The 27,171-nt window shown below is 31.5% G+C and overlaps 2 protein-coding genes across 5 annotated transcripts in view; one reads left to right on the forward strand and one right to left on the reverse strand.

The window, feature by feature from the left end:
- The first annotated feature begins 263 nt into the window (after window positions 1-263).
- On the forward strand, window positions 264-2,032 carry LOC126742087 (vesicular integral-membrane protein VIP36). The gene is made up of 5 exons (XM_050448623.1): window positions 264-506; window positions 632-747; window positions 1,078-1,275; window positions 1,337-1,499; window positions 1,558-2,032. Exons 1-5 carry the CDS (start codon window positions 392-394, stop codon window positions 1,932-1,934), a joined length of 969 nt encoding a protein of 322 aa, XP_050304580.1. The 5' UTR covers window positions 264-391; the 3' UTR covers window positions 1,935-2,032.
- A 4,562-nt stretch (window positions 2,033-6,594) lies between these two features.
- Window positions 6,595-27,171, reverse strand: part of LOC126742177 (5-hydroxytryptamine receptor 1-like) — a 205,051-nt gene continuing 184,474 nt past the window's right edge. For all 4 annotated transcript variants that reach the window (XM_050448752.1, XM_050448753.1, XM_050448754.1 and 1 more), the window contains 3 exons: window positions 10,518-10,833; window positions 6,846-7,192; window positions 6,595-6,784 (listed from right to left, as the gene is read on the reverse strand). In XM_050448752.1, coding sequence (XP_050304709.1) covers window positions 6,873-7,192; window positions 10,518-10,833 — 636 coding nt within the window. In that variant the 3' untranslated portion in view covers window positions 6,595-6,784; window positions 6,846-6,872. The remainder of the gene's footprint in view (window positions 6,785-6,845; window positions 7,193-10,517; window positions 10,834-27,171) is intronic.

Raw genomic sequence — 27,171 nt, forward strand, 5'->3', positions numbered from 1 at the left:
CATTAGTATTGTGTGCAATTTAATAGTAAAACTGGTTTAAATGTGTAAAAAATTAACAGCATAATAGAGCAAAAAAAAAAACCGTTTTTAAGCAAATAATTTTACGTTTATAAGTTATATCTACATAATTGCCATATTTTACGTCAGAGAAACTGCAGACATTCCCATATGCCTAGGGATATCTTATGTCAGATCTAGGGGATTTTGGACTATCTGAGGGAAGTTGTTTGACAAGCTGTTATTGTCACTGACATAATTGTCAATGTTCTGTCAGTGGTCATCATAATCTGTTTTTCACTTGAATTTTCCAGCTCAAGTCAAAGCAAAGGTTCAAAAATAGTAAATAACTATTAAACCGATCCCTGGTCTTCATTTATTAGGCAATTGCATCATGAATTACCTAAATATTTCCTTAGTATTTATTTTTATATTCCAAGCTGCACAAGCAGAGTGGAACACCCAAGATTTCTTGAAAAGGGAGCATACCCTCATTAGGCCCTATTATGGTGAGTAATATTTAAATTATTATGCGGCTAGTAAGTAGCAAGCAAACACTTATTTACTATTACCACATTTTTTGGCTCAATTAGTTAAATTCATGCTACTTAGTACCAGTACAATTACTTTGTAGGTTCAGGAATAGATATTCCTTATTGGCAGTTTACCGGGAGCACTATAGTTACCCCAAACTATATCAGGTTAACTGCAGACCTGCCAAGCAAGTCTGGTGCTATATGGAACACTATGGTAAGCTTTTAATCTATACATTTGTTGCCATTATGGCAGATATAGTTCGGAAACCTTAAGCTATAACCACTTTGTTTCACAACATTAATAAATCAATAAAACTCTATTAAAGTACCATTCCATTGTACAGTTTGAGGTCATACTATTTTAATGTGCCAACTACATATTTATTTTGCATTTCTCATGGCTTCTTAGTTTTCAATTGTAGTGGTTATAGGGGTGCTTTTTTTGCTTTTAAAAGTTGTTGGCACCATGTTAACTCACACTCATAATATATTCTTGTGGAATTCAAATAGGGCACAAAACATGCTATAGGATATTTGTTTTTAGCCAGTTTTTAATGCAAACTGGGAGCTCCAAATACAGTTCAAAGTGCACGGAACAGACAAAGAATTATATGGTGATGGCATGGCCATATGGTATACAAAAGATAGATTGAAAGAAGGACCTGTGTTTGGCAGCATTGACTACTTTAATGGTCTAGCTGTTATGTTAGATACTTACTCTAACCACAATGGTCCACATAGTGTATGTAATATAGTGTTATAATAAGTTGGTTTTTTAGTAATTTTTTTTTCATATTTAACAGCATGGGCATCCATACATATCAGCCATGGTAAACAATGGGTCAATACATTATGATCATGATCGTGACGGCACCCATACTCAATTAGCTGGTTGTACTGCTAAGTTTAGGAATGTAAAACATGACACTCATATTGCTATTCGATATGAAAATGATGTGCTTACAGGTAATTTAAATAGGTGGTAATTAGGAGAACAATTTCATACATATTGTCTCTTTTTTAGTATCAACTGATATCGAAAACAAAAAAGCATGGAATGAATGTTTCAAGATCGAAGGTGTTCACTTACCCACCGGGTATTACTTAGGATTATCAGCCAAAACTGGAGATTTATCTGATAATCACGACGTATTGTCTGTCAGGCTGTTTGATCTAGACATGCCAGGAGATCCGAGGGTCTCAGAAGACAGAACTCACATTATACCATCAGCTAGTAAGTCAGAACCGGTAAGGGACCATGTGGAGGATGAAAAACCTTCAATGTCAAAGATCACCATTGCCATTTTGGTTTTTTTGGTGTGCTCCATAACGGTCGTTTGTGCAGTTGTATGTTATGACCAGTGCAAGGAAAAGGTGTCAAATAAGAAGCGTTTTTATTAAGTAATTATTGTAATTTTCTATTTTATGGTGTACAATTTTTATAAGACTGTATAGTAATGCAAAACTCTATTAGGTGTAAATAAATGGATGTTTGTTTATGTGTTGGCGTTTTTCATTGGGTTAGGGGATAATTAGGGAAGTAATTAAAAATTGCAGGAGTGCCTGTAAGAATAAATCAATTCCTCTAAAAAATAGCATCAAAAGTCGACGTTTTACAGTTTTTTATTTGGTTTTTTCTCTCTAAGCTTCATTAAGTAAGTTCATAAAATCTGTACAGTATACTCAAACTCAAAAATTCTTTATTGTCAATATAAACATAAAAGTTGTAGACAAAGCCAATAGACAGTACATTAACTGAATAAAAACGAGAAACTAATTTAAAATAAAATAAAACTTTGAAAAATACTTAAATGCTAATCATTAAAAAAATCACTTAAACTATAGTACGCTTTACTAGCAAGAAATATTTTCGTACTTGTACGTAGCCTTTTTTCAGTCTTAAGTTGTCTTATTTCTAGTGGAAGTTTATTAAACAGCTTTCTACCTCTATATATGATAGAGCTATGGACAAGTTCAAAATGAGGAATGGGTAGCCTCAACAAATAATTTTGTCGCATATTATAGCGGCTTCCTAAGTGGAGTTCCTGTTTATATTTTCTAAAAACAAAGCAAACTGTTAAAATATTATGACTTACAAAAAGCGGACAACATGAGTCACGAGGCTTGGCCCCACATAGATATCTAATGGCCCTTTTCTGGAGTACAAACACTGAACTAAAAAGTGAATTTGAACATGAACCCCAAAAGCAAATTCCATATCGAAGGTGCGACTCGATAATTGCGAAGTATGCAGATCTGGCGATGGAGAAATTAAGACTGGTGGCAATAACCCTTAGGGCGTAGCAGCCTGATGAGACTTTTCTACATATATTCACAATATTGTCTTCAAACATTACTTTTTGGAAACATTAAATGTCAAAAAATTTGCATCACACCAGTCTTTTATTTTTAACAAATCTGCACGTATATTGGCCTCCATTTGAGAAACATTAGAGTCGTGCCAGAGGATGGTGGTATCATCGGCAAACAATGTAAATTTGCCAGTTACCTGCAGTTGTGGCAGATCGTTCACATAAATGAGAAAAAGTAAAGGACCAAGTACTGATCCTTGCGGAACACCCACATTTATATTAAGTTCCTTAGAGATACCACCATTAAATTTGACAGCCTGGACACGATTTGATAAGTAGGAACGAAACCACTCAAGGGCAGTTCCTCTGAAACCATAGAGCTCCAGTTTCATCAGCAGCACTCAGTGACTCACGCAGTCAAATGCCTTGGACAAGTCACATAATACCGCTGCTGCAACTTCACCAACATTCAGTCGGTTGTACAGGTGCTCTAGAAAGCTAAAGATAGCATCATTTGTGCTCACAGACTCACGAAAGCCAAACTGCTGAAGACTCAATAGGCCAAACCTATTTAAAAATGAAACCATCCTCATCTTAACGAGCCGTTCCACTATATCTTGGCTAAAGTAGGCAATAACGCTATAGGTCTAAAGTTAGAAGGACAGTCGCGATCGCCACCCTTGTAAAGATCAATTTCAATAATGTTATAGTCGTTGATATGTTGTTAATTTCTATTGAAGGGAAGGAATAAATTTATGTTTATTAAGCATCATATAAGTAAGAATAAATCCGTTGATTTATATGGGTAGTTTTAATTTTTAAGTAAGAATTTTTTCCAAAATCCACAATAGATGTAATTTCAGGACAAAATCAATTCTCCTTTATAGGCTACTTAATATTTTGGATACTCATTCACTGAATATTATAATTTCAATATAGGATCTTCCTAAAAATGCTCTTTATTTAAAAAATATCACTTTTTAAAACCGTCTATCCCTTTTTACACCCAGGATTTTGGCAGGGAGACTATAGGTTTTAGGGGATTATTAGACAAGTAATTAAGATTTTGATTGCAGGAGTGCCTGTAAGAATAAGTTAATTTCTTCCTTAAAAAATAGCAGTTATAGGTGTAAGGTTCAACATTTTGCAGTGTGTTATTTGAGTTACCCTCTCTACGTTTTATTAATAAAATGTATACAGTAGCAGTTGAGATATAGAACAAAGAATATACTGGTATGTATTAGTGTTCAGTATACTAAGTTATATTCTATTGCACAAGCACATTTTCCTACTGTAAAACAGCAGTTATGATGAGTCAAAAGGCAAAAATTTTGATCCTTTAAGCTTTAGTTAGTATAAGTCTTTAAAATTGGATAAGTGCCTTTAAGAACAAATCTGCTGATTTCTATGGTTCCAAAATAATAAACTTACATAAACTGGTGAAGGAATCCTTCCCAAATCCACAATAAGAGGCGTAGATGAGATATATGAACGCTTCTACCACACACTGCTTAAATTTTTTGACATGACATTTCCTGCTTGTACTGATATTAAAAACTATTCACAATATATAAAAGGTCTTTATGGCTGGTCAATACATAAAAGCCCAATAATATAACAGAAGTATAAAAATGGAAAAAAGACCTAAAGTACTTCTAAAAATCAAATTAAACCTGCTTGGACAATTTTAAATACCGATACAAATAAAAGGGATGATAGTGCCAATTTCAACTTGAAAGGGAATAATGGTGAAAGTATAGGAAATCCACAGGCCACATGTTCGAAATTTTTAGCAAGTTCATCTTTCTACACGATCATCGCAATTCTTAAGTTCACAGATAGTAAAAAGTCGAACATTCTTTTTGAAGGAAATGTATCTTCAAAATTTGCGCTTAACTTGTTCAGTCATCTGAATGTAATTATTATAATAAGGTGACCAAATGAAGACGAACTAGTGCACAGTAAAGAAACTTAATAAATGTAATGTCCTGGAAATCTCTGGTGCAACTCTTAATGAAACCCAGCATTTGCATACATTGCCTTTACTACAGTTATTGTGACATGAGGAGAAACATTTTAATATGATTTTAAAGTTATTTTACACTTTACCACTTCCAGAGGAGTGCTATTAATAGTATACACATGATTAAGCTGACCAGTACCATAAGTAAAAAGTATGGTATTTAAGACAATATTATTCTATATAGTCAAGTTGAAATTTGAGGCAATCATCCAAATTTGAGACTACGATAAACTTGCAAAGAAAACCTGAGATCATCTGGAAATTTCAGATAGTAGCTATTCATGAAACAACTCCCAATATCTTTGATGAATATGTTATAAAGTAACGATCCTAAGTGGGATACTTAGGGAATATCAGATGGAGCTTAAACTTTAATTAATTCAACATTGCGCGCAGTATAACAACCTTCCTTGATGTTTAGATAAGTAGGTTTTTACCAACATATATATAGGGAACCGTACTTGCTTAATTTACTTGCATGATTGACGCGGTCAAAAGCTTACTGGAAGTCTGTATACACTGCATGTACGTGACAACCCTCCATAAAAGACTATGGATAACAAAATTAGCAAAAGCGAGAAGATTAGCACAATTCTCTCAAAAACCTTTGGGATAGAACTAAGGTACTATACTTTTGGTGATTTTTAATTCATGATTAAAAGTGTTGTCACCAGGCTTCAAAATTAATGGTTTCAAATTAATCTTTTTTAATCATCATAATATACAACAATTTGGCTTTAGACCAAATCTGTCCATTGAGCTAGCAATATTTAAGACACTTGCTTTTATAATAGATACCAACCTAAATGTAGTTTTCTTTGATCTCTCTAAAGCTAACAGCTTTTTATATGGTAAGCTGAAGGGGCATCTCTATATCTCTTATAGAGTTCTTCTTGAAGGATACAGATCCCAAACAGCCTGTATACTCGTATATAGTAATGGTATTTTTCTGGTATATTGGAACTGATTCTCGTCAATAGTGCGTATCAGTATGACCAGCTCCCACTAGCGTTATTAGTAAAACAATGAAAATAATGTAAAAATCATATCAAATACTGGTTTTATTAATCGAATACATGTTGTATTACAAGCATGTAGTTACGATTCAGACCCTTTAGTAAATTAATTAGGCATATCTCGTATATATTTCCGAAAATAAAGTTTGCATTAGTTAATTAACTAATGGTAATTTAACTATTTCCCTATTATACTGTTTGAGTTAATTTTTACATAACATAAATTCATTCATTCATATAAAAATAAATTCAAATGGAAAAAGTCATTTATTTCATTCAACTATGTTGGCTTTGCCTAATGGTAATGGTATACTTAGTGAACCCCATTATAGAACAGTTCACAATGAACTGATGAGACACTATTGAACCACTACCGATTGTCCAATATAATACGAGATATTTTGGGTTCTAATGATACTGAATACTGCGTGTTTATTGATTTCTTTTAAGAACTCGAGACCAGGATAAAATATCCCCTTTTCCATGACAAGAACAATGAAATTCAATATTCTAAAGAAAATTAAGTGAACGCGCTGGAATAAGGAAAACAAGAACGATTTCGGTTGAAATGTGATATTTTTAAAAGGGCGAGTGAACATTTCATTATGATTTTACGTAAAGCTAATATTTAACGGTATCAGATTGCTTTTTTCCATTTTTTTTCCTCGGGAAAGGAGTCTCTGCTTCTGGAAGGGAATAAAACGAGTAAATACTATAATCTGACTAGAAGTGTTTATTTTGAGGAATTATATACAATATTTAGCACTAAAAAAGTCGATTGTCTTACCCTTAGAAGTATAAAACTTTTTAAAATATTTATAGGATTTTGTTGTAAGGTTTACAAAAAAAATTAATGTAGGAAATTATTTAGTCCCTAATAGGCGGCCTAGTAGGAGGAACCTGCAACAACAACAACAACAAATTACTTCTAAATCCTCAATTAAAGCAAAACAAAACTGACCTCGTCAACTCCAGAAATTCTCTCCAATCACAAAAATGATTCGTGGGCAGTCGCCTCAGTCTCCGATACTTTGAGGTCGCCCTCCGCCTCAATATACTCGACTCCCTCCTCATAGTCCATTTGGTATCTAGCGGAGTGCAGCATACCTCCACCTCCACCACCACCTCCTCCCTGATCCGGATCACCGTATTGGCTATGGTAGAAGTCTTCGCGCATCATGTGGTTCAGGCTACCGCACCGGAAGTACAGGATGGCCTTGAACGGTTTACGGAAGTCCCGGTTCAAGGTCGCGTATATTATCGGATTGAATAAGCTGTTCGCGTAACCTAGCCAGAGGAAAAGACTACCTGGAACAAGGAAAACGGTTTATTATTCTTTTGGTGTTTTGGAGAGACCTTTCCATGTTTAATTTTTGTTTTTTCTTTTTTTCTAAATTGGCTATTTTTCATTTAGTAATTCATGCTTTATTTAAGGCTCTTTTATTTATATGTGCTGGGGCTATTATTCATAATTTGGGTAATCATCAAGATATTTGATTTATAGGCGGTATTTGTAAGTTTTTTTTTAATTTTCAAAAGTAATTTTTATTGAAAAAAGTGATTTTTTTTGGATTCAAAATTCTGCATTTTTTTACCATCTTTAAGTTTTTGCTTATTTCAGGCAGTCGATTTCATAATAATTTAAGGGAGTAAAGAAATAAATGCATGATGTCGGTTCTATATCGTTTTTTGTTCGTCAAATATTAGGGATCCCAGTTGAAATGGTGGAAAATGTTAGAGTATACACAGAAACCATAGAGAAGTACTTTGAGATGGTCGAAAGTGCGTCAATATTTATCAAAAAAATAGGGTTTAAATAATGAGTAGTGAGGCCACTTTTCAAAGAATTACAGGTGGTTTGACTTTTCAGGGATCGACTTGCAGCACATGTGTGTTATATTTTTTGAAAAAAAATGGATACGCCCCTGTTTTATTGGAAAAAGTTTTTTTTACAAGATTTTATTAATTTTTGACAAAAAAAGGTCTCAGGTGAATTTTTGCGCTCGCATGCAGGGTTTTCGTGTATAAAAAATAAAATTCATACAAGGGCCTTTATTTTAATAAAAAAATAAAAAATTGGAATATTTTAAAAAGAATTATACATAAAGGAGTCCAATTATTTTCCAACAATTTCATAAATAAATTTTACCATTCAATGTCCAGAAGTCACCAAATATTAAAGATTTTGAAACCAAATTTTAATTTTATGAATTTTATTACGTGATAAATAATTTTGGTCATAACATAAAAACCACTAAAAATATTTTCATATTTTTTTCACGAAAAAATATTAGGATTCCTGAGGATAAATTCGAGGGTAGAAACGACACTCTGAATAAAAAATTTGTATAGTTAGGGCATTTTTGATTGGGGGCACGTTTTTTCTAATTTTTCTATCAACTTTTCACTTTTATTGAAAATACTTTTATGAAATTGTTAAAACATTACTAAAAGAATTACATGTAAGAAAGTTCAATTATTTTTAAGAAAGTTTCATATATAAACGTTCTTTGTACCTTAAAAACGTTTTGAGTTAAAGGCGATTTTGTCATCCAAGGTACAAAAACCATCAAATCCAAAACCAAAATGAATATTTATAATTTTTATTTTTTAACGGACATTTTTGGTTACTGGTAATATTTATTTCACGACAAAAGCGGAGGATGCATTTAAATGTAAAAACGTCACTCTGAATAAAATTTCTTGATTGGAAAGGGCATTTTTAGTTTAGGACCACTGTTTTTTACTCATTTTTTGCATATGCCATTTGAATACATTTATTTACGCGATGTTTAAATCTTAAATGTTGAGCCCTACATATTTCGAGTATAATTAAAATGGGGTAATCGCTCTGAATTAGCCTTTAAAGGTGTTTTCCGAAAATCGGGAAATTTGACGTGAATATGCAGCTATGAGCAATTAATGTTTATAAAAAAACAATTAACTGATTACGCTCATTATTGATATTCACGGCATCACTATTTTCTGTCTGTCATATGGGTATAAATGAGCATTCCAGTGTCTAAGGCATGTTGTAAAATTACAGCTGAATAAAATAGAGCCTTGTGGTACACATGTCAGTGATTCCACAGATGATACACCACGGCTAGTTTGTCATGGAGTTTATAAGAGATTGCATCAAAGTTGAAACCAACATAACCTAAAATGGCATAAAATAGGTAACTCATGATTTATTCTATCAAACGCTTTACGGTAATCTAAAAGCACTAGTGCACTTTAGCTCGATAGATAGCTCCAATATTATCCATTATTATATTACGCTATTTCTCTTTCTCTCTTTATACCATAGCAAAGGCCATAGTAAAGGAAGATGAAGACTCGTTTTAGGTGTACCAGTATAACAAGATTTAAAACGAGGTTTTGTGTTGCAATAAGTTAACGTTTTATTACAAAATTCTTGTTATGCTTTTTGTCGGGTTTTTTTGGACCTTTTACCCAATATAAGGAACTGTTTTACATATTTGCGGTGTAAATGAGGAGCAATTTCCATTTCCAAATTTATTTCCTGATTTGTCTCTATTTGCCGCTAGTTTCACCACATGTCCATGAAATTTATTTCAATTTAATCCGATACTTGATAATGGTTACCCGCCAATCTTTTTATCGCGTTTCCCAATCGAACGTCCGTTCACAAGTGGCATCCAGATTCGAATTTCTAATTAATGATTGTTTACACTGTAACGATCACAACACGTTTCTCATTTGACGAATCCACTTCAGTATTAGTCGACAAATTGACAATTAAAGTGGCCTACGGTTCGCATTCAGTTTTTACCCATTCCTCGCATTTTTCCTTAGAGGTAGATAGCAAAAAGATAGAGAGCAAAAAGTTCTACAGCAAAGTTGTAGTAGGGTTGACAAAAACCTACGAACTAAAAATATTTTTATGTATACTGGGTGTGTCACAAAAAAGTTACTATAAAATATGATTTTTTTTAATGGTACGCCCTGTATATTATGGTACTAAAATGTGAGGCAAAATTTCCGTGCAGCGTTGCAACGTAATTAATTTTTTTATGTTATTTTTTGCCTTTTAGAGGGTTCGTTTAAAAAATCATAATTAACTTAAAATTTATTCTGCGCCTTTGAAACTTGTACCACAGTTAGTCTAGGGTACCTCCTATAGGCTGACTATGATAATTTGTAATTTTTTAATACAGGGTGCTTTTAAAGAACTTTCAAACTTGCTGAAATTAAATACGCAATATCTCAAATTTTTCAAATGGAACACCTTGTATATTTTTATCTAATTAAGTTTGTCCCTCCCTTTGTTAAAATACCTAAACTAAGTACTTTAAACCTAGTTTTGGATCTAAACATCTGAACTAGCTGATCAGTGTTAATAATCTCTATATAACTCCATTGATATTGTACCACGTAACATCAAAGGAGCAGCACATACCAAATATTTGACAATCATAACACATGATAAATAGAGTCCTCTTTCCCTCAGTAATAATTATTTGAATTTTGAGTACAATAATAATTATAGCGGTCCAAAGGCAAATAAAAATGTAAAAGTAGCTTCGTAAAATAATACAAAACATTTAGGTGTTTGGTGAGACTCTATCTAATGTTTATTTTGCTATTATATAAATAAATAGACACTTACTTAAAGTATTCAGAACACTAGTGGTCTCATCTAAAAACGGTCTAACGAGAGCAAGAACGAAGAAAGGAAGCCAACAGAAAATGAAGGCGCTCATAATAATGCCCAAGGTGGTGCTGGCTTTTCGTTCTTTAGCTAGTTGAAAGCGCAGCTTCTTCTGATGGGAGTTGGTGGATGGTGAAGCTTTCACCACAGCCGAAAGGATGCTGGCTTTGGGGTGTTTCAGCTTTGACGTTTGCTTGCTGATCGAAGAGAGCATGGGGCACTGGGACTCGTTACTGTGCCGAGACTTGAAGTTCACCGTCGGATCGAGGCTACACTGCAATAGAAATTTTTGGTTAGATGGTTATACTTGCTCCTCATCAAATAATTCAATCTTCAATTCAATAAAGATTTGGTCCATTCTGCGCTTAGTTTTATCATCAAATGAGTTAGTAGCAAAAGAGCTCCTTATTAAAAAAAGATCATGCTTAAAGTAAATAGGCATCAACCTTTTTGCTCCTCATTTTTTTTTTAATATAAATATAAGAAGCTCGCTTTGAAATGACAAATTACTAAACGTAGATTGTAATTAATTGCTTTAAAAGAGGCCCTTAATATTAATATTATTTATTGAGAATAGAACCTCTTCTTTTTTTATATAAATATTTAGTATAAAATGAAGAGCTTTTCTGTTTTAGGCAACAATAAAGCTAATGCTCAAATTTTTAGGCAACTTAGCTCCTCATTTTTTTGATATTAAATTAGAAAAATATGAAAAAAAAATTTAATTCAAACAAAGGTTTTCGAACTTTTAAGTTTTAGTTTTAATTATACAAATGAAAATATAAAGGGCCTAATTAGATGAAAAATTTTTTCCGAATATTAATAGAGTCAATCTCCTAATTTTCTATAAAGAAAATGCATGAGATATGAGGATCAATTTTTTAGAAATAAACATAATCAATATGAGGCGCTTGCTTATAATTAAAATTCAACTAATTCGTTAAGACAAAAGCTCCATTTAAATTACTTAGCTCCTCATTAAAAACAAGATGCTCCTCATTTTTAAAATAGAAAATGCTTGTGAAATTAGGAGCAACTCTTTAGAAATAAATTTAACAAAAATTAGGAGGTTGCTTAGAATTAAGATTCAACTAATTTTTTAGGATAAAACTATAAATAAATTTTTTAGAAATGTTTAATTTTTTCAGACATTTCTTAAAAAAAAAACTTCTAATAAGCTAATTCAGGTAAACAATGTAGCTCATCAATAAAAAAATGTTCCTCATTTTGCACAAAGAAAATACTTAAAACATGAGGAGCAACTTTTAGAAGTAAATTTAATAAAACAATGAGCTTGCACTCAATTACGATTCAATTAATTCTAGCTTAGGTGGTTTGAAACAATGTGCTCCTCATTTTTTTTTTGGACTGGCTTAAAGTTCACGATCGTATGTTCAGCCCCCTTATTTTTCAATAAAGATTTGGACCACTGTGCGCTTGGTTTTATCGTCAAATCAGTTAGTAGCAAAAAAGCTCCTCATTTAAAAAAATCATGCTTAAAATATAGGCATCAACATTTTGCTCCTCATTTTTTGTTTAATATAAATATAAGAAGCTCGGTTTAAAATGACAAATTACTAAACGTAGACTGTAATTGCAATTGCTTTAAAAGAGGCCCTCAATATTAATATTATTTATTGAGAATAGAACCTCTTTTTCTCATACAAAAACGTTTAGTGTAAAATGAGGAGCTTACTACTTAGCTCCTCATTTTCTATTTAGAAAATGCCTAAGATATGAGGAGCAGCTTTTAAAAAATGTTCTTTCCTAAGCGACAATAAAACTAATGCTCAAATTTTTAGGCAACCTAGCTCCTCATTCTTTGGATATTAAATTAAGAAAATATAAAAAAAAATTTTTTTGGACTTTTGAAAGTTTTGGTTTCAGTTATAAAAATAAAAATATGAAGCGCCTAATTAGGTGAAATCAATTTTTGCATTTTTTCAAATATTAATTGAGTCAATCTCCTAATTTTCTATAAAGGAAATGCATGAGAGATGAGAACCAATTTTTTTAAAATAAACATAAAAAAATATGAGGCGCTTGCTTATAATTAAAATTCAACTGATTTGTTCAGACAAAAGGCATTTTCCAATTGTAAAGTTAATTTTTTAGAACCTTTTCATTTTTGCAGATATTTATTGGGAAAAACGCATCCAATAAGCTAATTTGGGTTTGGATAATAACAAACAATGTAGCTCCTTATATTTTGTAATGCTTAGCTCCTCATTAAAAAAAGATGCTTCTTATTTTTCAATAGAAAATGCTCTAGAAATAAATTTTAAAAAAATTAGGAGCTTGCTTGGAATTAAGATTCAACAAATTTTTTAGGATAAAACTAGAAATAAATTTTTTAGAAATGTTTCAGTTTTTTAGACATTTATTGAAAAAACTTCCAATTAGCTAATTCGGGTTTAGGTGGTGCAACAATGTAGCTCCTCAATAAGAAAATATTTCTCATTTTGCACGTATAAAATGTTACAGAAAAAACAACTTTAAAAAGCAAATTAAAAAAAGGAGGAGCTTGCTTGTAATAAAAATTCAATTAATTGTAGTATGCAAATGTGAGAAGCTCATTAAAAAAAATTCTTTTTCATTTTTTACATAAAACATACCTAAAAAATGAGGAGCAACTTTTAGAAGTAAATTTTAAAAAAATCAATGACTTGCACCCAGTTACGATTCAATAAATTCTAGCTTAGGTGGTTTGAAACAAAGTGTCTCCTCATTATTTATAATGAAAGTATAAGGAGCTCAATTTAAAATATTTGAGTCTTCATTAAAAAAAAATGCTCCTCATTTTCCACATAGAAAAGAGGCTTGAGAAATGAGGAGCAATTTTTAGAAATAAATTAATAAAAAATTAAGAGCTTGCTTGTAATGCAGATTTAATTAATTTTAGCTTATATGGTGGGAAAGAATGTGGCTCCTTATTATTTTGAATGCAAATGTTAAAAACAACATTTAAATTAATTAGCTCCTCATTTTCCAGATAGAAAATGGTTGAGAAATGAAGAGCAATTTAAAAAAAAATAGAAGCTTGCTTGTAATAGGAATTAACTTACCTAAATTACCTTACTTCTTCTTAACTTCCATTACCTAAATTATTTATAGTTTAGATAATGGAAAAGAATGCAGCTCCTCATTATTTATTTTGAAATTATGAGGAGCCCAATTCAAATTACTTAGCTCCTCATAAAAAAAAAGATCATCCTCATTTTTCACATTGAAAAATGGTCTAAAAATTGAGAGCAATTTCAGAGATTTGGAAAATTTGTAAGGAGTCTTATTTCGAGGATACTGTGGAAATTTCCAGATATTACAATTAATCCTCGTCAATTTAGGAGAAAGTACAGGTGAGGTTCAAAAGCTCTTGCAAATTTCTTCATGTATGGTATTATTACGTATTTAAGGCATCTGCATAATCCTCGAAATGAGGAGCTACGTTGATCTACATTATAAATTTACTTATAAGAAATTTTTTCCATTTAATATTTAAAATATGAGGAGCTGACTAAACTTTCGATCTCCTCAATAGCAGAAGAAAACTTCCTCAATATTACTAACTGAACATCGAGCTCCTCATATTTTCATTAAGAAAAATGAGGAGACGAATTAATTTTTAGCATTTTTTGTTAAACTAAAACTGAATTCCTCGTCAAAAATCAAAATAGGGAGCGATAAGCTGGTGGCTGCCTATCTAAATAAAACTTATTAGGTTTTAAAGAAGTTCTGCTTGAAAATTATATTTTGTACAATTTTTAAATTTTTGGATACGAGGAGCTTAATTTAAATTACTTAGCTCTTCATTGAAACAAAAAAGCCTTGAGAAATGAGGAGCAATTTTTAGAAGCAGATTAATAAAAATAACGAGCTTGCTTGTAATGAAGGTATAATTGATTTTAGCTTAGATGGTAGTAAAGCATGACGTGGCTCATTATTTTGATTGAAAATATTAAGAACTCCATTTAGATTAATTAGCTCCTCATTTTCCATATAGAAAATGGTTGAGAAATGAGGAGCAATTAAAAAAAAATAGAAGCTTGCTTGTAATTAGGAATTCATTATTTTTAGTTTAGGTAATGAAAAGAATGCAGCTCCTCATTATTTATATTGAAAATATGAGGAGCCCAATTTAAATTACTTAGCTCCTCATGAAAAAAAAGATGATCCCCATTTTTCACATTCAAAAAATGGTCTAAAAATTAGGAGCAATTTCAGAGATTTGCAAAATTTGTAAGGAGTCTTATTTCGAGGATACTGAGGAAATTTCCAGACATTACAAGTAATCCTCGTCAATTTAGGAGAAAGTACAGGCGAGGTTCAAAAGCTCTTACAAATTTCTTAATATATGGTATTATTACGTATTTAAGGCATCTACATATTCCTCGAAATGAGGAGCTACGTTGATCTGTATTATAAATTTATTTATAAGAAATTTTTTCCATTTAATATTTAAAATATGAGGAGCTGACTAAACTTTCGATCTCCTCAATAGCAGAAGAAAACTTCCTAAGAATTACTTACTGAACATCAAGCTTCTCATATTTTCATTAAGAAAAATGAGGAGACGAATTAATTTTTGGCATTTTTTGTTAAACTAAAACTGAATTCCTCGTCAAAATTAAAATAGGGAGCGATAAGCTGGTGGCTGCCTATTTAAATAAAACTTATTAGGTTCTAAAGAAATTCTACTTGAAAATAATATTTTGTACAGTTTTTGAATTCTTCATTAAAAAAATTATGATTTTTAGTCTGTTTATTAAATTAAAAAGAGTATTTTATTTGGAAAAAATGAGAAATTAATAAAACACGAAAAAAAACTCACATCAAACATGTGTACACGAATAAAAGCTCCCCAATTTTCCATAATAGAATAATAAAGCTCGCCGACATGACAGAAGTTTTCCCATCACAACAAAAAAAATAAAAAACCTCATAACAGACCTTCATTACGCTAATCATTCCCTTTTGCCTTTTGATTTTATATTTGCTTCCCTTTGTATACGATCTCTTTATTGCCCCCTTTTATCCTAAAAGCCCGATATATTACAGAAGGGTGTATTAAATAACACAGTAACATTTCATTGAGATTCTTTGAAGAAAAATCGCAACAAATCCACCTAACGAGAAAATTAATGCGGAGCAAATAGTGGCAACCTTTACAGCGAGAGAAATGTTTGCTCTATCAGATTAATAGCCTAATACGGGCCTGCCCTAAATAGCAATTTTTACGATCCAAATCAATTGATCTGTTTCGGAGTTGATATATGAGGGTAATTCAGTTGGAATGGTCAGGGAGGTTTTTTTTTTCGCGAACGTCAAACGTGAAATGTGTGTGCCAGTTCAGGGTTCCAATAACCCGAGTCAGCCAGTTTTAGTATAATGAATTTCCCTTTTGTTTTTGTTTGTGTGTTTTAAGTTGATTACATGCAGTGGTGATGTAATTTCTTAATCAGAGTAAAAGCTGCAGAGCTACAATTAAAAAAAAGGAATAATTTAATAACCCGACTATGGTAATTTAACAATAACGGGTCTTAAGCAGTTAAAAACTTCCAAAAGAGATAAAAAGTTTCAGCTGAGAGCGCCCTTATAAATTTCAAGGGTGATGCTCTTATTTCTTGGATGCTAAGGGTGACTTTGTCGCCTTTTTAAACTTTCTAGTGGCCACTTATCGTCTTGAGTTCAAATGGCAAATTAGGGTCTTTTTTTTAATTTAAACTTCTTATCAGATAATTAAAATTTGGAAAATTGTTTTAACTTTTCTCTTTTAACTTACATTGAAAGATTACTAACAAGAGAATAGACTTAATTACAAGAGAGCTCCTCATTTTTTCTTAATTTGTAAAAGTTGCTCCTTATTTCGCATGACATTTCTATGTAGATTAAGAGGATCAACATCGGTTTTCGCTACTTTGAAGCTCCATTAATTTTTTCACAATTTTACCTGAATTTTTTTTTTGTTTAATTATTATCCGATTAAATATACAGGATTAATTAATTTACTTTTATTAGAAAAAGGTTTTTATTTTAATGAAATAAAAATAAATCTTCTGAAAGTTGCTCCTTATATCTTATGACTCTTATAAATAAGAAAAAATAATGAGGAGTCTGCTTGTAATTCGGATTCAACTAATTTAAGTCGCTAACAGTTTGGCTCCTCATTAATCCTAATAAAAATATGAGGAGCTTAATGTGAAAGTGAAGTTTATCATCTTCAAAACTATTTGAATATAAATGAATTGGATAAACCATTGAATGAGGTGGAAAGTGCAAAATTAATTTACCTCATTTTTCTTGCCTAGTGAACATAAAAAAAAAATTATTAAAAAACTCGCTTCTTACATTTTAAATGGGTCAAATATCTAAAAAGCCAATTTTCAATAAGATTAAAAGAGATACAGTTCCAACCTATTTACCTCCACAAATGAAAAAAATGAGGAGCTTAATGTTAAAGTGAATTTAATTTACGATTTTCTCCAATAATAATTTGAGAGATTATTCAATGAGAAGTTAATGAATAAAAGCTTGCTAATAAGAAATTAGCTCCTCATATTTTAGATCTTCATTGGGCCAAATATCTAACAAGAGAATTTCCAATAGGAATGACAAGGTAAAGGTTAAACTAATTTTAACCTGTTTACCTCCTCATTTATCTTAATTAAAGAATGAAGGGCTTGATGTTAAAGTGAAGTTAATTAATGATTTTTTAAAATATAAATTGGATAAAATATGTGATCACTGAGGAGGAGGATCAAATTTGACATACCTTTTAAAACGTTTGTTCTAGATTTGACCTTGTCAAGGTTAGATCTAAATTTTTGACTCCTTCGATACAAAAAATAGGAGTGCTTAGTAAAAAATGACCTTCAAATACCTTTGAAATTTCATATTTGAAAGTCAATATGTATATAGTTGCAGATACTTTTAGGAAAATATAATTATTTTTTTCGGATAATAGTTGGATAGACTATCCAACGAGAAGATGAAAAATTAATTTACCTCCTCATTTTTCATGCCTCAAACATTGAAAACTTGAGCCAAAAATAACAAAAGCGTCTTTTTACGACAATTTCTTATAACATTTAATGTATCTTTTGTGTTAATTTTGCATTTCTTCTAAATTTTTCTGTTTTATTTTTGTATTGTTTACTTCCTTTATCGCGTTTTTTTCCTAAAAATTTTAAATTAAATTATGAGTTGTTCGCATATAGTCCTAAAAAATCAAAAAACTTATTGCTATTACGTTGTCTTTCCATTAAAAAATCCTTTAAGGGTTTTTTATCAAACAATTATAAAATTGGGTCAAAAGTACCAAAAGCGTCTTTTTACGACAATTTTTTCAACAATTAATTAAGTTTTTTTATATTAATTTTTAATTCCTTCCAAATTTTCCTGTTTAATTTTCGTATTGTTTACTTCCTTTATTACGTTTTTAAAAAAAAAAATATATTAAATCTTAAGTTTTTGACCAGTAGTCCTAAAAAATTAAAAAATGTATTGCAATTACTTTTTATTCTTCCAGAAAGGCATCCTCAGGAAGATTACTTAACTAAGAATTTTTTAAAAACGAGGAACGCCTATAAGTACTTTTGAACTCACTAAGATAATTATTTAAGTGCAATGAACTTATTGGTTATGACATTCCCAAATACATTTACTTAATAAAAACTGATTAACTCTACTCCAACCACTGCAAAATTTCAGTTATATAACAAATTGCTTAAAAAAAAAAATTAGCTCCTCATTTCAAGAATTATTACTGAGGTACCTTAAATAAATAATGTTTAATGCATCATATTAATATCATGCATGAAGAAAGCCTTCTAAAAACCTTCCAAATTAATCGAGGATCCATAGGAGAACCTAGAAGTGTCCTCACTTCCCTAAAAATCTCACTCTCACCAACCTTTCCAGATAATTTTGTATTCCCAAATCTCTGGAAACGCCCCTTAGATTCATCTCAGACTCAGATCATAACTGGCAATTGCCTTTAAAAATACTTGCTCTAAATACCACCCAGATTATTTCGGATCACCTCTAAGTAAAACTCTCCCTTTTCCAATTAAATACTTTCATAATCCAGCTCGTTTCTCATGTACGATCCGAAAGCTTCTTATTAATATTAAGGACATGCCAGGAAACTTAAGACGAGCGATAAACTCCCGGGCAGATGCCGCGTCGTTAATTGGAATGCGACGACGATGATGGAATGAAGACTAAACTATTATCCAGTTTGGTTGTTTTAGGGGTGGTGGCGACCATATAATGCGATTTGCATGTTTGTTACATTCTGGATACAGTTGGCATGTTAATTATCGTTTCGAGTTAGGGTCAAGGGGGGCATTTGATTAATCACTTCATAAATTACAGAATTAATGAGTTTTGAAAAGTGGAGTCCGGAACGTAGTTGTAATTTGCAGTAAAAAGTCGATCATAAGATCCATTTAAGTTATGCAGGTTTGGTTACTTTTAAAGGGGTTTCGATAGCTAAAAGAAGATACTGTATATCGGGCTAGAAGAACAAAATCCTTAGATAGACAAAATTATGTCAACTGCCTGGAATAAAAATTCTTCATTATTATTTCATTCCATCTTTATGTCTTGTTACACTGCATTAATAAATTTAATATTAATTTATTATTTATTATTTAATTTAATAATTAATAATTGTCTAAAAATGTATAGCAAACTTCTAATTTTTTAAGGCATTATTGGTGTTAATACCTTATGCTGTTCACAAATTCTAAAACGTTGCCTTATGTAGTACTTAACTTTAAAGTGCTAAATTTGGCCATGTTTAAATTTATTGTTAGACATTTGATCGAACTCATTTTTTACTAAGGGTAAGCTTGTTTCAGCACTTTCCTTGGCAACTGTCTGAAATAAAAATTACAGGAATCCAAAGCTCTCATTCCAGGATCTGTGAGTGGTTTTTAGGAATCAGAAATTTATTTAAATTGATTTCAAATGCCTGAAAGACAAAGGAACAATTAAATGAAATGCCTGCAACTAAATTAAATTAATTAATTAAATTGATTGTAGTGCGAGAATTCCTGGAAGTTCATATTCTTGTAAGATACTGAAAAAAAGTGCCTAGAGCCTTTAGTCCAGGTATATAAAACTCTGCTTCCAGAAATGGCGTTAAATGCTTGGATTTTTTTTTAATTATTATATTAATAGGTTATTCATATCCATTTAAATTATGCGTTATTTGCTGGTTTTGCCGCTTTGAAATAGCTTTTTATGACTGAAAGAGGATTCGAAGATACTATATAATAATGGAAGGTAACTCAAAAAAATGTATATACCTGAATTACTTAAAATTTTTACAGATATTTCAAGATAGCTATTTATTATTTATTTATATTATAAGAAGTTTCTGTATTTTGCCAGACAGCAGAAAGAATTTTCCAAATTTTCTATAAAATATGCGTTTATCTGCCTGGAAGAAATAAAACGAATTTTTCCAGGCAACCTAAGAAATGTTCCAAAAAAAATAATATACCAAAAAAAAAATTCCTTTTAAACCATTTCATGAAATGAAAGTGTAATAAGCGCTTTTCCAGTTAAAAAAAATTAATAATTTTACGAACTTTTTTTGTTTTTTCGAGCATCTGAATCCATTTTCCAAGTTTTATAAAAATATATTAAAGTGCCTGGACGAAACAAAAAAAATTGAAGAAGCTTTTGGGCCATTTTGGATTATTGAAGCTATTTTCCAGGTTTTGATATAGACAAATTAGTGATTGAAATTACAGGGATCTAAAGTTCTCATTCCAGGAACTGCCAGTGGTTTTTAGGTATCAGAAATTTATTTAAATTGACTTCCAATGCCTGAAAGACAAAGAAAGAATTAAATTAAATGCCTGGAATTAAATTAAATTGATTGTAGTACGACAATTCCTGGTAATTCATATGCTTGTAAAATACTAAAAATTACATTAGGTGCCTAAATATTTTAGTCCAGGTATATAAAACTCTCCTTCTAAAAATGACGTTAAATGCTTGGAATTTTTTTAAATTATTATATTTACAGGTTATTCATATCCATTTAAATTATGCATTATTTGCTGGTTTTTAAAATAGATTTTTATGATTGAAAGAGGATTCAAGATACTATATATTAATGAAAGGAAGCACAAAAAAATCCATATGCCTGGAAAAAACAGAAAATGCTGCCTGGAGTTTTTGTTCCTTTAGATTCAAAAAGAAATAAGAAATTCCTGGCAGTTGTAATCATGACAATTTTTTCTGGATATTTAAAGAGTCATATTTTCCATGTTCCAGGCGTTTAAAGTGATTCTTTTAAAGGCAGTTGAAATTTTAGTTACATTCTTCAATATTTGAAAGAAAATTTTAATTTTATTTTATGTCATTAGTCGAGAATAAAATCAAAAATTACCCTTAATTTCTGGACAATGTAACCACAATTTTAAGTTGCTTTAAAAAAATGCCTTGAATAAAATTATTCCAAAAGCCTGGAGTATGTAAAGGATGAGAATTGAAATACTTGCAATAAATGAGCCTGGAAGAAATGCATTCAAAAGTATTGGACTTGTTATTACAGGCACTTAATAAATCTTTTACAGAACTTATATTTTAAGATAGCTATTTATTATTTATTTATATTATAAGAAATTTCTGTATTTTGCTAGACAGCAGAAAGAATTTTCCAGGTTTTCTATAAAATATGCGTTTATCGGCCTGGAAGAAATTTTCAAACATTTTAAAGAAAATTTTGTATTTTTGCAGGAAACCTAAGCAAAAAAAATATTATTGTCAAACGAAGATGGGGGGGCCCTCTGAAGATGATACATTTCACCATGTTATTTAAGCCTTAATTGTAGTCATGACAATCTAAACAATTTAAGGATAAATATCATAGTAATTTGCAAATCACATCAGAAAACGTATAAATAATTTTGATTTACGCGCGTATATACATATTCGAAATGAAATTTATTGAAATAATAATATATTAAAATGAGATGATAATGGGGAAATATTATAAATATATAGGGGGACAGCGAGCCTAAGGCACATAAATATTTAAGTAGAAGCTAAAAAGAAAACATATTATTAAAAATAATGTAAAAGAAGGGGTCTAATTAATAATCTATAAAAGTTAAAAAGACATACATAAATAAAAGTTATTTAGAAGAGAGGGGATAAACAATTAATGAATAAAAAATATATTTTTTTTGGGTTTTCTATAAATAAAACACTTTGTTATCTAAACTCGAAATACAAGAAACTTCAAAAGATCTGAGACAAAGGAAAATTAATAAAATTTGATTATGAGTCAAATTATCCTAAAATATATAATACAAAAATTGCGAGGAAGTCAACAATTTCTCAAGATATGATATAAAGATTTAACATGAAATCAAAATGATTAAATATAAAACCATTAAGCACCATATAATAGCACATACTTACACTTTGTTCTTTCTTTACATATAAACATACCATGAGATGCCACACGTACAAATTCGACCTGAACAGAAAATAAGGGTACGCTCCTACTAGAACCACAGAAAGTAGCCGATGGAACCAGAACCAGAGCCAAACAGGAACACCTCACATCCGCGCACTGCCTTGTTGTCAGTCCTGACCATCCCAATCGCAGACAGGGTGATGCCAGAGCCATGGCCATCCCAGGACAAGCTAAGTTACCACTGCGCCAATGGTCAAAGTCCAAACTTGCCCGAACTCACGACGCTACCAGCAGCGGGTTGAAGTGTTCAACCTATGATCTCCAGTAGGGGATGCCAACATTACGAATCATGGATTCAGCTGAAGATACGGCAGGGGCCATCCATAAAACACAGTAAGCTTATGGGATAGCTCACTGGAAATGGTCAAGAAGGGACAAAACAAAAACCAAAAGTTTTGTCACGCCACAGCAGTTGCAATGAAGGAGTCTCTGTCTACAGGTTCCAGGAAACCGACGGCGTTGAAGGACTGGTACAAAACAAGGGAGAAGTCAGGCATACAAGGGGGTGTCATGTGATGTCGCAAGGGTTGCCAACGGACGAATGGAGGCGTCAAACCCGTAGGCGTTCCAGAAGAGGAGTCAGACATACATGGGTGAAGGTGTCCTAGGACGACACATGGAGGCGTCAAACCTGTAGGCGTCCCAGACGAGGGGCAGGCGACAACGCTATGAACGTCGCCACCTTACCCGGCGACCGGACCCGGATGCTGAAGACATTTTGTGTTCAGAGACTACGTAGTATTAAAAAATGTGGACATCAAAAGCGATAGTTACATTAATTGTAGTTAAAATTTAATGAATAATAAGGGTTCAGCTCTAATTAATTATACGTTATTTAGGTACATCGTTGTTCTGATCTTACTAATTGTAAATTTTTTTTTCTTCTGGGTCTTCTTCGATCATGATTTCGATTGTTAACAATAAAGCTGGAGGCCAGCTTTTCTATGCCCGGGGGATATGTCAAACGAAGATAATTCATTAAAAAACATTTTAAATTTTATTTTATTAATATAAAAATCACTTAAAAATATTCGTTCGGTATACCAGGTCATTTACCCACAAATTGTGTAAGTAACAATTTCCTGATTGCATGATGAAATAACCAAGTCATTTCCATCGTAAAAAGATTGCAAAAGTACTTTGTCGACAGAACGATGGTTTGGAAAAAACCGGAAATTCTGCTGACAAAGAAAATTAACACCAGGGTACGACGAACGAAATTTGGCAGAGTTACGACCGGGTCTCGGGCAAGAAGAGGTAACCGAAAGCAGTGCGGAAAAGCTTTGTGAAATGTTTGCTCCAAGAATAATAATAATGTAAGTACAACATTTTATCATATCGAAGAAGATCACAATTATTGTCACTTTATTAAGTTACGTAACATTACTTTCACTTTAATTATAGAATTCGCTACATATTCCCATGTACTTAAATTATTAATCCTGTTATGTCGATCTTAGTTTATCTCTTGTCAAATTAGCTCTTTTATTTGGGTAACTCTACTTAAATCGTTATAATTATATTTTGCTGTCAATACAAGGTATTTAGTAAACTATATTTTGTTTCAATGCTAAAGCGTACCTTAAGGTCCCAGTTACATACAATGTATGTAACCGTCACACGGCCTTGTCCTAGACCGGGCCAACCCCCGGTGTGACATTATACCAAAAAAAATTCCTTTCAACGATTTCATGAAATGAAAGTGTGATAAGCGCTAAAATTAATAATTCTACGAACTTTTTTGTTTTTCCGAGCAATGGAATTAATTTGTCAGGTTTTATAAAAATATATTAAAGTGCCTGGACGAAACAAAAAAATTTCAAGAAGCTTTTGGACCACTGAATCTATTTTCCAGGTTTTGCATTAGGCCAGGAAAAATAAGAAGTTACCGAACAATTTTGAGAAATTTAGGGGTTTTTCCACGCGATTGACTCTATTTCGAAGGTTTTCCAGCTATTTTCCAAGAAAAAAAATCACGTTCAGCATTTACCCCCCCGGGAAATAATTTTTTTATTTAATCCCCAAAAGCAATTTCAATTTTCAGCTGAAACTCTTTCGACCATTAATTAATATGCAGATTTCTTAAATTATTGTTTCAGTCATTAATTAGAAATTTCCATTTGCTCCCTGTCTAATTGAAACTAGATTTGCCCATTGAAAATGACGGTGAAATATTTTTAGCAATAAAAGTTTTCACCCCGAATGGGAAACTGCACCGGCCACACCGAAGTTTTCATTGAATCTCAACTTCCCGCAAGTTTGATGCTAATTTAAAACATCTTATTTCACCGATTGCGATAAATTTCGGCAAACTGCTTAAGTTTACCGTAATTCCTTCTTCGAAAACTTCTTCGTAATTTTCCAAGTTTCCTTTTTAAACTTCAGTGTCGTGCGGGCATAGAAAAACTACTCGATAAATCACTAATAAAAAAAAACTTACATCACTTTAAAAAGAAAACTCTTATTTATGTAACTTCCACCCTACGCTCGCGTAAAGGCAATCAATTATTTAACTTGAAAGTATCATTATTGGAGTTTGGGTAAAGAAAGTTTGTATCGTAGCCTCTGAGAACTTTTTCCGATTCAAACATTAATCCGAGTTGAACTTGAGTTTTCTTTAATTGAAATTACTAATGAAATTTCAAAGGGGAGGCAATAGAAGGTAATGATTGTTGTTTCGGCTTATTGGTACAATCGTTGTTTGTTTCACTTTTGGAAGTTTCTTGAGTACATTTTTATTTGGAATTTAATTTTTGCTTCATAAAATGTACTAGCGTATAACAAACTATTCATTATTCTCATAAGTAAAACTGTCCTGATACTGCTGAACACATCGGGCAGGTCTGACAACCGACGCTTTTTCCCCATCAGCTTTTGTTCCGGAAATCACTTAGGGGGTGAACAAACATTCCTGATTGGATTTCATTTAGTTGGTTTTTATTTTAGGTTCTTTATCATCATTTTTGCTTTAGCTGTGGACTAATATAGCGCGATTTTAAAGAATTTTGGTTAAAAATTGATTTTTGGAAAGAGTTTAAAAAGTTAAGAAATTACTTTAATCTCTTATTCATGAGGCATAAAAACATTAAGTTATATAGATTTTTTATTTTAATAACTGCCTCGAACCAATGATTAAAACACCAGGAATCAATGATTTCTGGAAGAAGTAAAAAACGACATTTGGAGTCTAGAATAAAAAAATTAACTTAATTAAATTGACGGAAGAGAATTCAATTACAGTCTCGAAATTAATTTTTAGTTAAATTTAAAGGAAAAAAAATGAGATCAGACAGTAAAGAAGATGTAGGATAATAAGTTCAAAAAGGAAAAAAAAACTAAAGCCACCGCTTCGTTTCATCATTACTAATCCCCTCCGGAGCACTTTGTCAAAGAAATTGAAAAAAGCGCGACGAAACTCCCCCAAATTGAAAACGCTAACGAACTCGTCTTATTTTTAATTAGCACCCGTAATTTCTGAGAAACTCGGCCAAATTATCTTCGTTTTCACTGGGAAATTTACGTACGTAAATTACACTCCGCGGATTGGACAGTTATTAGCGAGATTCTACGCTTTCAAAGTCGTTTTATACATTAGCGGGGTGCGTACGTATAAGGAAGACATACAAAAAAATCCGATTATAAAGAGATGGCAGATGTAAGCAAGTTGCATTCTGTTATTTGCTCTTTAAGGAGTCAGGAGGGAATAATAAATTATAGTGACAGCTTCTAAGTCTTAGAAAGTTGAATGTGAAAGTGTTTGTTAGGCCCTTTTAGAACCACGAAATCGATCCAGGATGACTTTGAGTTACCTTTCCAGAATATTTAGTATTCCGAATTCTCTGGAAAGGCTCTTTAGAATTATCTAATTAGGTTCATTCCAAGCAGTAATTTTATTTGATTATTCCTACTTTTGTCATACTAGTTTCTTGATAAATTATATAACATGTATAGAGGAAATAGAATTAAAAACTCCTAAGGAAGAAGGAATTTAAAATGGCTTCGAGTGTCTGGAAGACTAAATGGAAAAATAACGTAATTTCTTAATCAGAAAATTGCGGTATATGGACTTCTCATAAAATGCAAAAAATCAGATTAAATTTTTATTACAGGCATCCAGAACATAGATGGCATTCCAAAAATCACCTTGAAAAAATTTTACTTTTTAAAATTGTTCTTAAATTTCCTCAAATCCATTGAAGTGTTTTTGGAAACTCTTCCAGGCAATCAAAAAATAAACATAAAATGAAAATCACGGAATATGAATGAATGAATGAATTTTTGTGAAACTCCATTAAACGTTTTTTTGTATTTGTTTTATTAGCAGTAACTTCCTTACAGGAATCCTCAATTCTCATATGGTAACGTCCCAACTGTGTGCCAGAAAAAAAAAGACAAAACAGAAAAAATTATTATTAATAAAAAGCAAAAAGAAAATTAAATAAGAAAATCAAAAAACCTGTAAACAATTCAGGAAAACCCTAATAAACTTTAAAATAATGGGCGTAAAAAGACGATTTTACAGTTTCTGAAATGCTATACTCCGACTGAAGTTTTCCCGGCTCTATTTTCCTTAAAGTAGTAACTGCAGTAGTTTTGGAGCTATGGAGGAATTTTTTCGTGAAGTGTAAAAAAATTTGGATATTGTCAAAGGCTTCACAAAGATCCAAATATCGTAAAAACTCCTGTAAGGTTTTTATTGATTTTAGTTTCATATAAAAGGCCATGAGTTTTTTTACCAGAAAGTACTGACAAGTTTCCTTAGAGCTGCAGTAGTTTTGGAGTTATTGATAAGTGTTTTCGATAATTGAAAAAAATTTGGATATTGTCAAAGGCTTTTGAAATATCCAATTTTTTTTCTTGACAATAAAGGACCATACAAGTTTTCTTGCAACTGCAGTAGTTTTAAAGTAATTGAGGAGCTTTTCAATGAACTGAAGATAATGTTGACACAGTCAAAGGCTTTACAAAAATTCAAATATCTCAAAAACTCTTGCACCAATTTTATTAGTTTTAATTTCATATGAAAGCTGATGAATATCTTTATCAAAAAAGCTATTACAAGTTTCCTTGTAGGTGCAGTAGTTTTGGAGTTATTAACTATTTTTTCCATAA

Source organism: Anthonomus grandis, chromosome 11 (assembly GCF_022605725.1).
Source record: "Anthonomus grandis grandis chromosome 11, icAntGran1.3, whole genome shotgun sequence".
Classification (NCBI taxonomy): domain Eukaryota; kingdom Metazoa; phylum Arthropoda; class Insecta; order Coleoptera; family Curculionidae; genus Anthonomus; species Anthonomus grandis.

Excerpts from the sequence above, each read along its gene's own strand:
- LOC126742087 (XM_050448623.1), top strand. The coding sequence starts at position 392 with ATGAATTACCTAAATATTTCCTTAGTATTTATTTTTATATTCCAAGCT. Across the intron at positions 507-631 it reads CCTCATTAGGCCCTATTATG|GTTCAGGAATAGATATTCCT; the intron begins GTGAGTAATATT and ends ATTACTTTGTAG. Across the intron at positions 1,500-1,557 it reads TGAAAATGATGTGCTTACAG|TATCAACTGATATCGAAAAC; the intron begins GTAATTTAAATA and ends TCTCTTTTTTAG.